The sequence below is a fragment of the Emydura macquarii genome, unplaced genomic scaffold (assembly GCF_026122565.2).
Source record: "Emydura macquarii macquarii isolate MOO-44397 ecotype Brisbane River unplaced genomic scaffold, CSIRO-AGI_Emac_v2 contig_3108, whole genome shotgun sequence".
NCBI lineage: Eukaryota > Metazoa > Chordata > Testudines > Chelidae > Emydura > Emydura macquarii.
In genome coordinates this window covers 794,100-808,682 of record NW_027133245.1, presented here as the reverse complement: position 1 = coordinate 808,682, position 14,583 = coordinate 794,100, and the positions used below count along the sequence as shown (strand labels likewise).

The 14,583-nt window shown below is 38.6% G+C and overlaps 1 protein-coding gene across 1 annotated transcript in view; it reads left to right on the top strand.

Annotated features, from left to right (window-relative positions):
- Positions 1-14,583, top strand: part of LOC137141605 (cyclic nucleotide-binding domain-containing protein 2-like) — a 74,931-nt gene that overhangs the window by 6,618 nt on the left and 53,730 nt on the right. The window contains exons 4-7 of the mRNA XM_067530543.1: positions 470-544; positions 7,306-7,394; positions 11,727-11,889; positions 13,143-13,226. Coding sequence (XP_067386644.1) covers positions 470-544; positions 7,306-7,394; positions 11,727-11,889; positions 13,143-13,226 — 411 coding nt within the window. The remainder of the gene's footprint in view (positions 1-469; positions 545-7,305; positions 7,395-11,726; positions 11,890-13,142; positions 13,227-14,583) is intronic.

Here is a 14,583-nt window from a genome sequence, read left to right as displayed (position 1 = left end):
TAAGATAGACTACAGTACAAATACCTCTAAAAGATGAAAAAAGAATGTTTTCAACAGGTTTTGCCCCCCAGTCATTTCAGTGGGATTAGAATGCTCAGAGTGGAACATGCTTATAACTAACTAACAATAAAGTAGGATGAAAGACCCAGCCAAATTCTTCGAAGAACAATGTAGCTATTGTTAGAATTGTTGTTTTCATATTTCAGTGCATTCAAATAAAATGATTTTCTTAAGAGTTTTACAGTGGTTTTGAATTATATTAATTAATGCTTATGTGTTTTACAAATGTATTAGACTACATTTGTGGAACAAAAATAAAAGCAAAATAAATACACGACTCAAATAGATATCTGTGACTACTGTAGAAACCTTTATTCTATTTAAAGTACATTCAGTGTCCATGGGGACAAGTAGAATACAGTCAACAGGAATACATAGACTAATATTTACATTTTTGCTTTTGTTGTAGAGGAGAGATTTTGAAAAGCTGAAGCGTCTGTTGTATATTTGCCCTAAAGAAAGAAGCCAGCAAGATCTCAGTCAGGTAAGGAAAATAAAGCGCTTTGTTTAATAAATAATTAATCCAGTGATACTAGGACACAGTGCTGATTTTCTTATGCCATTTTATCTTTGTAGATAACCATATAATGTATGCAAATATAATTTAGAAAGAAGAAAACAATTGTGCTAGTACAGCATGCAAAATTAGTGATTGCACTGAATTTATAGACTGTGTCACCTGAAACTGTGATTGCTCCTCTGGTCTATTTGGTAGGGAATATTTGAGGCTAATCTGTCTGTCGTCAGTTTCCAGATCATGAGGAAACTCCATCCAGCTATCTCTGCTATGGTGTTAAGGAACAGCAGATCACAGGGCTACAATATAGGCACACTATCTTGGCAGTTTATATGGCTGACCCTGGAGAAACTTGACCCATCTGGTTATACTTGATTATGCAAAAATTATATGCTATTGTAGCCCAATCTATAGATTTTATATAAAATATTGAATATTTAAGAATCCCCATTTATCACTTTGAGTGTGAACAGGTTCTTGTCCCAAGATCAGGCCCAGTATTATTCAAATTATTACGTAGTTGGGAACTCCGATGTGCCCAGTTGCAACACTCATGGAATTGGAACTCTTCTATATTTACCAATAGTTTTATTAATACATTTAGCACAGTTACAAACACCCCAACTCAGTAAGATAGATAGAGATAGTATGGTATGTACATCTGCACATCCATATACTCGCACCATCCCTTGCAGAACAACCTGAAATGTTAGACATCATCTTCCTCATCACCTTCCTCCCCTCATCACCAGTGGCCATCATTCTGGCACCCCCAAGGGCTATATCTCTTTTTCCTACTACCCCTAGGTTGCAATGTAATGTAACTTTTTTATAATACAATACGCTGATGCCATTATGTTCGATTCATATTCAGTAGGGGTTTTTCTCCTTTTCCTTATTTGTATTTCCTCTTCTTACTAATGTTGGAGTGTCCGTCTCCTATACGTTAGTATATCAATGATCTCAACTTATTATCATATATGTCAATTCGTTAACAATTGAATGGCCCCCTTGTGTATGTAGCTCATGTACCTGTTATATATGTCAGTTTGTTGCCTTAACACCCTTTGTTTGGGTCTTGTTCCTGTAGTCAGAAATTCCCCTTAAACACTCTTTTTTCAGCTCCCCGATACTTGGGGTTTTCAGTTGGTCCGTTTATCTGTTCAAAGTTCATAGGCCTCAAGCCTTATGCTAATTTGCTGAAGCTAATGTCTTACAGGATACAGACTTGTTGGTTCCTTGCATTACTGCTGAATGTAATGCAAAACAGTGAATATAACCGGGATGGCCAATGATGGCTCATGAGCCACATGCGGCTCTTTTACAGTTAAAATGCAGCTCGCGGAGCCCCCTATGCCTCCCCATTCTCTGTCTTACCAGACTGGTGGGAGAAGCTCAGAGTTTCTGCCCTGTGGCAGGGTGGTGGGGCTAGAGGATTCTGCCCAGCGGGGAAGGAGATCTTGAGGGGGAGGGGAGGGTGTCAATAAGTTTGGCCTCCCCTGGAATATAATAATAATATATTATAATATAATTAATATAATATAATAAAGGCAAGCTAGCCCTATGGACTACACTATTAAACTTATGCAGGTAAATTCAGATAATCAGATCCACTTCCTACTTCAAAAGTATTGCAGTAGTTTAGGTGATTGGTATCAAATAAGGGGAGGGAAGAAAAAAAGACAAAAACAAAAATAAAGGAATGGAAAGGGAGGGAAAGGAAAGGAGGGGAGGAGAAAGGAGAGTAACATCTCAGTTTATATCTGAAAGGAATTAATCAAAGATTTCTAAAAAGTCAGACCAAATCTTTTCAAATTTGCCAGAGGCTCCTCTTCTCCAAAACATTAGGCGCACTTCAGCTGTCAGGTTAGCCAAGCTGCTGTGCCAAGCTTCCCTAGAGGCAGTCTGCTCTTCAGTCTGAGCCCTTTGGCTATAAGCACTGCTCTAGAGACCCAAGCTTTCTGTAAGTTGCAATATTTCCAAGGTGATGGGATGTATCACAGTCTGGGAAGTAATTTTTAAGGCGCTATCCATGGTCATGTTAATCCTCCTGCCTACTTCTAGCCAAAAGGATTGTGTCCTAAGACAGTCCCAAAAAATGTGAGCCGGGGTGGCTCTGGGAGCCCCTTATCTCCAGCAGCAGTCTGTTTTGGTAAGGCCATGCACTGTAACCTATGCAGGGACCAGAGTGAATGAAATACTGTTTTCTGCTGTATCAGCCGTAATTGTAGAAGAGGTTTTTAATTTTTTTGCAAGGTACTTCCCCAGGGGCTAGAGTTCAAGGATATATGCAAATCTTTGTTCCAGGCATGTTGCAGGCAATCTAAATTAGAGAGTATATTTTGGGCCAGGAAGTCATAGGCTACGGATGATTGGGTGAACCTGTGAAGTTTTCTCTACGTCAACAACTATTCAGGAGTCTCTGGTGCTCCCAGTGCATCAAGACCAAATATGTCCTTTGAGAGATGCTTAGGTTGCAGGTAACGCCATGCAGCTACACTGAGTAGGGGGTATTCTTTTTGCAGTGCTTGGAATGGTAAAAACTGATCCTCAATTAAGATACCTAAACTATCTTCTTATCCATCTACTCTTTCCACATTAATGGTTTCTTGCAATGGGTTGCCCCAAAGTGTAGCATCAATGTGTGAGAAGGGATGGCATTTACATTTTCTAGCCAAACTGGCCCATTGTTGTCTGATAGCTAATATTGTACTAGGACATTTTACAGTCAAAATGGTAATAGGCTGAACCCTGTGTTCCTGCCAACGGAAGGCGATGGATTAACTCCTGTTCCACCAGCTGCCCAGGGAGAGATCTGCTCTGTTATGCTCTGTAGTCATAGGCCTGCCTGGCTGCGGATAAGTCTGTATGGTGCTGCTGCAAGTTGGGGAAATGGAAGCCTCCAAATGTGGTTGAGAGTTGCAGTTTAAACAAAGCCAGTATTGTCTTCCTGCCCACTCCTCAGAGAAAGATTTTGAAAATGTTAATTTTCCTAAAATAAAACTCTGGAATAGAAACTGGGAGACCTTTCAGGATACACCATATTCAGGGAAGCACACATTCATTTTGATGACATTAATTTTACCACAAAGGATAAGGGTTCTCCATATGTTCCAAACTCTCACTACCTGGACTTAAATAGGCTCTAAATTAAGTTTGACCAGTTTTTCTATTTTACCGGGAATGAGTATCCCTAAATATTTCATCTGTTTGGGTTGCTGCTAAAATTCCAATTATCATAGATTCCCCTCTGAGCTTGTTTACTTATGCCCAGAATTTCCAGTTTTATCCCATTGTTTTTATATCCTGAGAGGTGTCCAAATGCATTAATTAAATTTAATAGGTTAGGAATAAAAATCTTCAAGTTTAGGTACAAGAACAAGAGCCTCATCAGCATAAAGTGTGATCTTGTGCTCTCTTTTTTCTATCCTGATGCTGTGTATATGTTGACTTGTACAGATAGCAATAGCTAAAGGTTCTAGGATTAGGTCAAACACCAAAGGTGAGAGTTAACAGTAATCTGTTAATTAAAGAACTGTGAAAACAGTTCGTGGATACTATGATGATGAATGTCTGTATTTGACAAAATTCCATTAGGAAAATGTAGTTATTTAGACTTTGATAATACTTCAGAGACTTTTTTCTTCTTAGGAACTGGTTGGGGGCAAGGAGTGATACAAGGGAAGGATAATATTTTTATGCACTTTTAAGTTTTTAATATCCCTAAGTAAATTGGATAATCATATCTCACATACTAATGGACAAAGAAACCTACATGTCATTTTGTTAACTAGCTACAAAATAAACAGGTCTTCTAGAAGTCACAGATTTTTGTTTAATTGTTCCAATATAAAAAGCTTTTATGTGAACACAACGCTCATTCTAAAGCATCTGACAATATCGACATTTGTTCCCCCTTTGAAAGACTGAATCATGTGACTTTGCTTTATACAGTATGGAGGTGACTGAGAAGCTACCAGTCCTTTCACATGTCCTTTCACATAACATATGTCAGATCTGAGTCATTGCCAGCCACTGGTTACTCTCAGTATAATAAAATAAAATATAACATTTTTTCTTAATTTGATAAATCTGCTAACGGTTTAAACCTCATTAATGGACTGACAATGGATCTGTAGTGTCTTCCAGTTCATTGTCTGGCATTCTAGTAATAGCTTGGCCTTAGGGATAGATTAAAGCTCCTCAATCCACTAAAATTTCAAGATCCCCCTTATTTTTAGAGTCTTCCCAGACAGACACTTTCCTCCATCTGCCTATATTGACAGCCATCTGTCCCTCAGTTCTACTTCCCCATGATGGCAACAATCTTATCAGCTCTTCCTCCTACACAGACAACCCAATCTTGCCAAGTCCTTCCTACTCTATGTCCTTCTTCAAGGACCCAGTCAGAGCTGATCTTGTCTTACTCTTTCTGTCAAGCCCGTATCAAAACTGGCAGTCTGCCGTCTCTTTAAGGTACTGATGGAGTGAAATTCACTAATCACAGGGTGCTTCATGAACTATCACAAGGCAGAATGGCAGCATAGTGAGCATGATCATCATCAGCCTTATCCTTCTGCCCTACACTAAGACTGGACTTGAAAGACTGGGAGGAGACAGTGTCCATAGTGCCTCTCTTACTTGCATTATTCAAGCTGCTGCAGCAGCATCAGGTGTTTGGTTAGCAGCAATCAGCCAAGAGGCTTGCTGCCTCCGCTAGCCCTCCTAATATTAGAATTATGAGAGTATTGGCTCACTTTTCCTCCTCCCCTGAGCCTAAATTTGGTCTCCTACCAGGAGGCTGCTAACCAGCAAAATCCAGCTATGAAGTGGCCACCGACTGTTGCTTTTCTGCTTCTCTCTGATTCGCTACCAGCTACTATAAGTGCTTGAATACTGGAACTTTTGAATTCTGATCCCTTTCACAGGGATCCATTTATAATCCAACCTTACTTGGTTCTCTTCCAGACTTGACCTAACTAGAAACTTCCAGATTTGTGTATTAAATGGTCCTATCCCACAAATCCCAGGTATCATAGTTTTTTATGATAAACCAGGGATCCTAGTTTTCTGTGATAAAAAAACCAAAATTCTTTGATTAAAAAACCATAAACATCTGCATTTTTCTGCAACTAAAATTAAACACTGAACTTTAGTTTCCCTAGCCACAATATATGTAGGTATCAGTTGAACTAGGATGACCATACGTCCCATTTTGGACGGGACAGTCTCCTTTTTAAGGCCTGTCCCAGGCGTCCTGACTTTTTTGGCAAAACTAGGCATTTGTTCCCTTTGCTCTTGTAAACAAATGCACATTTTTGCCAGAAAGGTGGGGACTGCCCCTCCCCAGGGGGGCGCAGAGGAACATTGGGGGTGGGCAAGCGGTGATGCTAGGTAATGAGGCACAGCCTGTCAGTCCTGGCCCCGGGTAGCTTGGGCCAGCCCCAGGAGGTGTCTCATTTTCACTTTGGGAAACATGGTCACCTTAACTTTCAGTCAAATTTAGTTAATATATGTTTTTATTTTTTCACAAAATGTAAAAACTAAAGAGTCTCTCTAAAAACACACATTCTGTGTTCTTCTGTGGCAAATGGATTTCTAAGATCCCTGATCATCACATAACTTGCTAGATATCAGAATGGCAAAAAAAAAAAATAGCAAATTTGTTAAAAGCTATACAGATGAAAAATATTCTAATTCAGAGAAATTAACTGGTGCTGGTGAAAGTGAGATTCTGACTTTCAGTGAACATTCTTAGTGCCAAATTGTATAGTAAGTTATGTGCATGTGGCGCCCATTAATTAAGTCTGGAGTAACATCATGGGCCCAAACTCTGCTCTCAACTATGGCAGTGTAAATCCAGAGCAACTCTGTTGTCTTTTGTGGAGGTACTAGTGGTGTAAATACAGAGTAACTAAGGTCAGAACTTGGCCCGATATTTATCAGGCAAGCTTGAGAGTAGAGTCACATTCTGAGACAACAGACGGCGAGGAAAGGAAATGGTAATAGTAATACAATAATGTGGTTACTAAATCATGGCATTCACAACAGAGCTGGGAGTTCTGAGAAAATCTTAATATAGAGAAAGCCCAGTGCATCAGCAAGAAACAGGATAAAAAAAAAAGTGACTTTTTCGTTTGTTCCTTGTGAACAAGACCCTACTTTAAAGAGGTTAAGAAGACTTTCTATTAGCAGTATCCTCTCAGTCACAGATTTGGTCCTCAATATACATGCACACAGGTCCTGTCTCCCACTGAGTTTAGTGGTGTTCAGTGCCCACAGTGAGTGTGGCATTTGACTCTCGAAGCCCTGAACTGGAGCTGGTGTGGAGGTCAGCTGTTGGGAGGCATGGTTCCTGAAGTAGGCACAATGCTTCTTGATGCTGTAGTGAGAGCAAGGAAAGCACAGTTACTCTACAACCCTTAAGGAGGGAAAATCATCCAGTCTCCTCTGTACTGGCGGGTATGGAAAATGGGGCAGGGCCATGGAAGCCATCATCAGTTCTAGTCTTGCACAGAGTTCAAGCACTACAATTGTGCCTGGGTCCTGCACATGGATCAAGGAAATAGAAGATTCTTCTACCTTCTTCCTCTGCTTGGGCACACATGTAGGGGCTCAGCTCAGTCTTGACCACAGTGTAGTTTGCAACATCTTTGGTGTGCAATGTCTGAGCCTGTTATTAAATTAAAGTGTGTTGTCTTTTTTTTTTTTTTTTTTTTTTCTTCAAGATACAAACATGCCTGAAGAAGAACAGAACATTTCAGTGTTTACCTGATAAAACACAGCTCCAACTTTGCCAAGCTGTAGTTTACCAAGAGTAAGTAAGAGAGAAAAATGCTACAGCTTCCTTCAGAAACCTAGTTCAGAACATGCACATTTTTCAACAAAACTGTAATTCTTTGAATTAAATATTAATCATGTTTTAGAAACACTCACCTCATTAAAGTAAAATATTAACAAGCAGAGCTATATAATACTTCTCTGGTATATGGTGATTTGGACCAGAGTCCTGAAATAGAGAGCTTCCATGCCTCAGATCTAAAAATCCAGGTGGAATGCAAGATCATCAAAGTGCTAATCCAAAAGACTTCTCCCAAGAAAATACAAAAATAAAGACATAACTATTTAAATTAAAAGATCTCCCCAGGATCCAAGCAGTTTAACAGCTGCCTGTGGTAAGTCCTGTCTTGCCTGTCTTCCTAGAAAGCCACTTCACCTTTCAATGTTTTGGCCCTCATGTATCCTGTAATGAACTCAACATCACACTGTTGTGTGGATATAACAGGGAAAGGCAGGGTCTTTTGATGTGAAATATACCATGGAACAATATAAACGTGGACTCAGAGATATCTTAAGACCTCTTTTGTGCTCTTCCCTGCCCCCCACTCCCTGAGACAATATTAATCCTCTCTATAAAATCTAAACTTTTGTTTGAACAGCATTAAAATTTGAGAACAAATCCTTCCACCTATGCAACATCAACATGTACATTTTCAGATTATAAATATGTTCTTACATGCAGTCCTGTGTCAGAAAGATTTTTTTGGAAGCATGCTGTTTTGTTCAAAGGAATATGTATAATTATCAAACTCTACCTTTAGTGACAGTTAAGGTGTGGCAGGGCATACCACCCAAACCCCAACCCAAAAGAGTGGAAATAAAAAGTTAAGTAGCGTGACTTGTGCACGTCTTTCCACCTTCAGCTCTGCTGATTAACACATTCTGCTCTATAAGGTTTTCACTTTCATCTCTAACAGATAGCCAAAAGGAATATGTACCCCAACTTCATCAAACTTGCACTTGACCTCAGAGCCTTAACAGTGACCTCAGCAGTGATAAGGCAAAATAACTTCCCACTTACATGGAATGTGTGATATCCAGATGACCTCATCTGTTGATAAAATTGATATCAAAGGAGGTTTTGCTTTACGGTGCCAAATTTAATAGAGTTGGCATAGAAATAGCTTTGTTATAGCCAGGAGCAATGATAGCATCAGAATGCATGTGCCTATTTACACCAGTATGTTACTGCCTATTGCTCTCCTCCTTCCCTGCCATTCTGAAGCAAACCTTTCAACCTTTAAACATACCAGCATGGGACACCTGCAAGTCTGACAGCTGTCATCTTGGACAACATCAGGGACTGAAATGATAAACCCCAGAGCTAAAAGCGTAAGTGTTTTTGTAATGTGCCAAAGAGCCAGGCTCACAAGTAGAGAACTGTCATAGGTTTATATCCATTATGGACAGGGCACAGCGGGACACCTACATACACCGACCAGTGGGTTTCAAAAATAAAATGTGCAGCAAATGTGAAACGTATATTTTGGTGATTAACAGCATGATTTAAGGTTATCATAGTTAAGGTGCAATATCTGTTGTAAAGTGGTCTTTTCAGTTTGTGGAAACTAATATAAACATACCATCAGCCCACAGAAATCCTACTGCTGGTCTGAATCTCTTGATCTTCAGATCCGTAGCATAGACTCTGACTATTTGAGTTGTAAGAGAAACACACGTTCCCAATTACTTACTAGTCAGCAGTAAAATATTGGTGATTAGGAATGTTGGATTCTGTATCTACCTCTGGGAGAGGAATGTGGGTTTATAGTGGCTAGAGATAGGATAGTCTGATACTTAAAATACAGTGTGATGCACTGGGTAAAATTGTGATTTCTCATGTTAGAGTTTTGGGCTTTTAGCGATCTTGCATAAACTCCAATTTATTTTAAAAATGCGGGTGAGTATTTAGCTTTTCCTTAACTGTCTTGTAGACAGAGGTTCATGGCTGTAGTCAATAATAGGGGTAGTAAAATACATGGGAATTTAAATAACACTTATAAGAAGTGGGTTTTGAACACTTGGTCTCCTGGAGCTGGCATAGGCTCCAAGTGTATGTGGAGAGTCTCTTTCTCTCTAATTTTGTCTGCAGCTGATTTGTTGCCAGATTAAATATTGGTGGGTTTTCCTCAATGTATGTATGTTCTATTATGACTACAAAGGCATATAACACTCCGTAGACAAACCCTACCTATGCATAATTTATACTCCAGGAATCAGCACATAAGAAGCCACAATAATGCCAAAGAACAGGTCCCAGTGTGTCTTAGAGTGCAAAAGGGATACAAAGAAAGTGAGACAATTCAATGACAAAAAAATCACCAGAAGGGGTGATTTGGAACTCCTCTTATTTATTCTGTCAATTCATTTTTCATCAAACCACCATGAAAAAAATCCAAGTAGAACTCAAAATTTATATTTTATTATTTGTTTTCTGCCATTTCAATGAGATTTTTACAAAGTAATTTAAAGCTCCTGTTAAAACTGAACACTGTAAAGTAGCCTTACCTACGGTGCACCTAACATTGCATCATAAAAAGTTTCTTCCTAATGGAGACAACCTCACTCGTGAGTATCTGAAAGAAAATGACAATGCGTTAGTATCTAAACCTGATGGCGTGAATTGATGGAAACAGGGTGTCTAGTCTGATTTTTGACGAGTATCCTGATACTTTGGACCATCCAGTTTATTGGCTTTTTGTTTTCATTTTTTAATTTCAAAGTGAATGAACCCCCATTGTTCTGTGCTGATGTGACATTTGTCCCCTCTGCTGACAGCCCTTTTGTCGACACAGCAATAACTGACCAACTAACTCTAGGAAAATTTGGCCACAACTAACATAGCTATTGATTCCTACATGGCTAAGTTTGCACGGGAGATTAAACTCAATCAAAAACCGAATACGTATTACCTATCCTGCTCATCTGGTTAATCTGTTGTCAGCAGGTACTGCTACAGAAGAAATGAAAGATGTGAAATCTTGCATCATTGGATTTGGGGCTATTTTCAAGCATGCGAAAAAAGTTGAAGACTTTATTTTACACAGTGTAAGATGAGTGCAGAGCCAACTGCCAATTACCTACTCCTGTTGTGTCACATCAGTGGAAGAGCTCGTACGTCTCAGCCTGTCATGTAAATAATACATCGGCACATTTCATGTATCTCCTAGATCATCCTGAGTTTGTTGGTTCTAAAGCAGAAACTCTGAAGAAGACTGGCAAATAACAAAAATGACCAGATCCTGCACACCAAGGTAACGTTCATTGCTGAAAAGTTGGAATCGTGTGATACATAGAAAACACTGGAGTTTTTTCCAACCACTGCCAACATGTTTGCCAATACAGATGTTTACCAGATCCTGACAACCAAAATCTTAGCTGAAATGACCACAAAAGATGCAGGAGAAACATATGGTGAGAAAACCCAGCTGTTTCTGGAAATGCTTCTGACCCCAGAATACGAGTGAACCAAAAAAGCATTCAAAACCTTCAACACAATGCTCAGCGAGAAATGGGAGACAACTATAGCCCATAATCTAAACCCGAAGTGTTTGGTGCTTAAGATTCTTTTTGGAATGTCACTTAGATGCTGCACCCCTTCCTCAAGATGAATTTGTAGCAGACTATGGCCGTTATGCCAGGGTGTTTCAACCATTTGCCACTGAAGATAAAATTTCAAATCTGGAAGGCGGATTTACTATATACGTGAACATGCCTAACTGACAATGTGAAATGGGATGTGCTGGCTTTTTGGAACAGTCATCAAGATACACTTCCCAACTTCAACAAAGTGGCATGGAGAGCTTTGAGTGTACTTCTTGGATCTATTGATGCAGAGTGCTTATTTTCAAAGTTGGACTACCTCCAAGACAGCAAGAGGTTCAACATGGGTGAGGATACTTTGAAGAAAATTGTGAGAATTTGCAAACCAGGATTTCTGGAAAAACTACTCACTCTGAGAGAGACAAAAAATACCTTTGTACGTCAGAAGTTTCAATTATATTTTATTAAAATGTGTCTATTATGAAAGTATGTTTTGTTTTTCTTTTTCCCTCTGATTTTTCTAACTTGATTTCATCCTGGTTTTAATGTTTGGAAAATAAACACCGAAAAAATCCCCGGATTTTTTTTTTCCCCAAATAAAAACTGAAAATGTGGAGCACTAATTATGGAATAATTTTCATCCAGTCTACTAGGATATGTTCTGATGTATGTGTTTTGCTGTTTACATTTTGCATATAGCAGTCATTGTTTATTGCTGACAGAACATAGCTTTTATCTTTGGGTTTTTAATTCTCTCTCTCTCTAGGTGTGAAGCTGGAACCATAGTTATAAGGCAAGGACACGTTCCAAGTGAATGTTACTTAATACTATCTGGAAAGTTAAAAGTTGTATGGGGTGATGCAAATTTCAAAGCCCAAACTTTCACCTCTGAAATATTAGGTGAAGCTGAAGAAGGAGACTTCATAGGGGTAAATATTCTCATTTAAACTTTTAATATAATTTGAAAGAAAATATGTGTTAAAAATGCTTAAGGGGGGTATTTCCAAAGACACAAAAGGAAAGTCAGTGGAACCTGGATGCCTAATTACCTTTGTCTCTTTTGTTAAGTTTTTAATAACATTTACAAAGTTAAAAAGTAATGTAGTAAAAATTTCACCGAAGGTGAATGTCAGACAAAATGTATATCATGAGTATTTTTAGCTTCTGTTAAATCATATTAGAATATTAAATAACTTATGGCCTGACCATACTTCTGTGAAGATGACCTGCAGCAACATTCTCTCCCAGTAGTACTCCATGAATCCTATGATCTGTGCAGGAACAAGGGGTAAGTTGGGGCAGATGGGGGGCATGGACAAGGAGGTGGGGAAAAGAGAGAACTCAGCTCCTGGTCCTATTATCTTTCTGTGGCCCCACACCACAATACATCCCATTGATCGAGGCTCCCATGTTTTGTTTTGTTTGGGACAAGGGAGGCAGGCAGTCACTGGAGACCAGAAACAGCATGTAGGAAAGACTGGAAACAATCTCACAAATTATCTTACTTCTCTTTAGCCTCTTCTTTCAGTAAGGGACAATCAGGCCCTGAGACATTTGTTAATATAAATGAATTTGATGGGCCCAGTAGACTGTCTAGTAGCAATGCAACATGCTGCTATGAGGGAATTCTGGTCTCATACTTCCTGCCTCACAGGATTAAAGGAAAATGAACCTATGTGACTAAATCTATTTCCATTTTAAAGGAGTTTTACCACATACAATAAAATTGATGGTAACTCTGTTTAGTTTTGCACACTAAAAACACTGGGCTGGATTTTGTCCTGAAGTACAAGTGTGCATCTTCCATAGAAGGCAGCATTTAGACCTTTGAAATGAAATGCCCATTTAGATAGTAGTTTACATTTAGAGAGCCCTCTGATTTCTTTACCTGCAATAATTTTATGTTCCCAAAATTTACTTTAGAATGTTCAGGCTCTTTAAAATGTGTCCTTGAGCAGAGTGCATTTGACATTAATTGCAATGTGTAGTTAAGATAAAGCAATATATTAGTCAATGGAAGTAGATGGAGTAAGCACCCAGTCCTATTATTAATTTATCTTTATACCTTTAATTAAAAGTTGTACAATCCTGTATGCACTTTTAAGAATTTTATATAAAAGTAAACTGTAAAGCTGAAAAAAGAATTATGCTTCTTGTGTTTTTGTTTTTTTTGTTTTTGCAGGAAACCTGTCTTTTGTCTAATATAAACCGACCTGCTTCAATTATATGTAAATCTGATGTGGAACTTCTAGTGATAAACAAAGAGGTACTTGGAAAAACAAGTGGTTTCTTTAATTGAATTTATTCTCTGCTAAAATACTTTTAATACATTTCACATCTTTGAAGACAAAAATGGCCATTTAAAAATTAATCTATGAACAATTAACGTTCTGGTATTTAATTTCATTTGTAAATTGTTGTACAAATTATTTATAAGGACTGAACTCTGACTGTATAATAACAGTATTAGGATAGTTTTAAAATGTTATGATTAGGTGTTAAAATAATGCAAACAGCGTTCCAGTAGCCAAAGTGTTTCGATGAAGAAAAAAGGCACCTGAGGTAAGTTGTTACAAAGTATTATTTTTTAGGAAATATATAGTGTGGCTTGTTACAGAGGTTTCTTTATGTTTTCGATTAGAACCCCTCTGAAAGTCGTATCTAGCAATAGCAGCAGATGCACCACCGAATCGTAAAGTTACAGCAGAAAAGCCATCTGATCAAATTCGTATTGGCAGCTGCATCACAATTTTGCATATAAGCTTCTCTAGGGCTATCGCTGAAGTTTTTCAATATTTTTAGGAGACAGATTATAAATAAAGAACATTTTTTATTACTGGTTCTGGGTCTCTTTATTTTAAAAATATATACAAGGTAAATCTCATGAAGCAGTAAGTCTTAATTCACAACCTGATCACTGTCATGCTATATGGAATATGAATGACCAGTCATAATACTACTGATATCAATATTGCAAAGTTATAATAATTCAGATTAGATATGCTATTTCAGGTACCATAGGAAAGGTTGTAATTTGCTAAATATGATGATTTTGTTTATGCACATGTAACATCGTGGTACTGTAAGTTATGGAGGGGTGTAATATATCTGTATCCAAACACTTGTGAGGTGCTACTGGGTTACACCCTCTAGGCAGATGGATGTCAGTCTCGATGATTCACGGAGGGCCATTACCTTTACAATGAGCCCAGGGACAGAAGCCAGAATGGCATGTATGAACAGGACATGTAGATTAGAGACATGCCTGTGGTCAGGGGGACTGCAAGAGCCTTTCCCTGCCCATGTGCTGTGGGCTTGTGTTTGAAACAAGCCACACGGGGTCAAACCAGAGACTATAAAAGGCAGCTGCACCATCCCCATCTTGTCTTCATCCTGCTTTACCTCTGAATCAACTCATTTACAACTGTAGCTGTGAAACAAAGGACTGAGGCCCATCCAGGTACTGGAAGTACACCAGAGGAACTGTACAACCTGCCAACTCCACAATTCTGCTGGGAATTTGATTTATATGGACTTCAATGTCACTTGTAAGTATCTGATTGCTTTTACCATTTAACATTTCTCTTCTAATTTGTTTCTTTCCTTTTATATTGTCTTTAGTT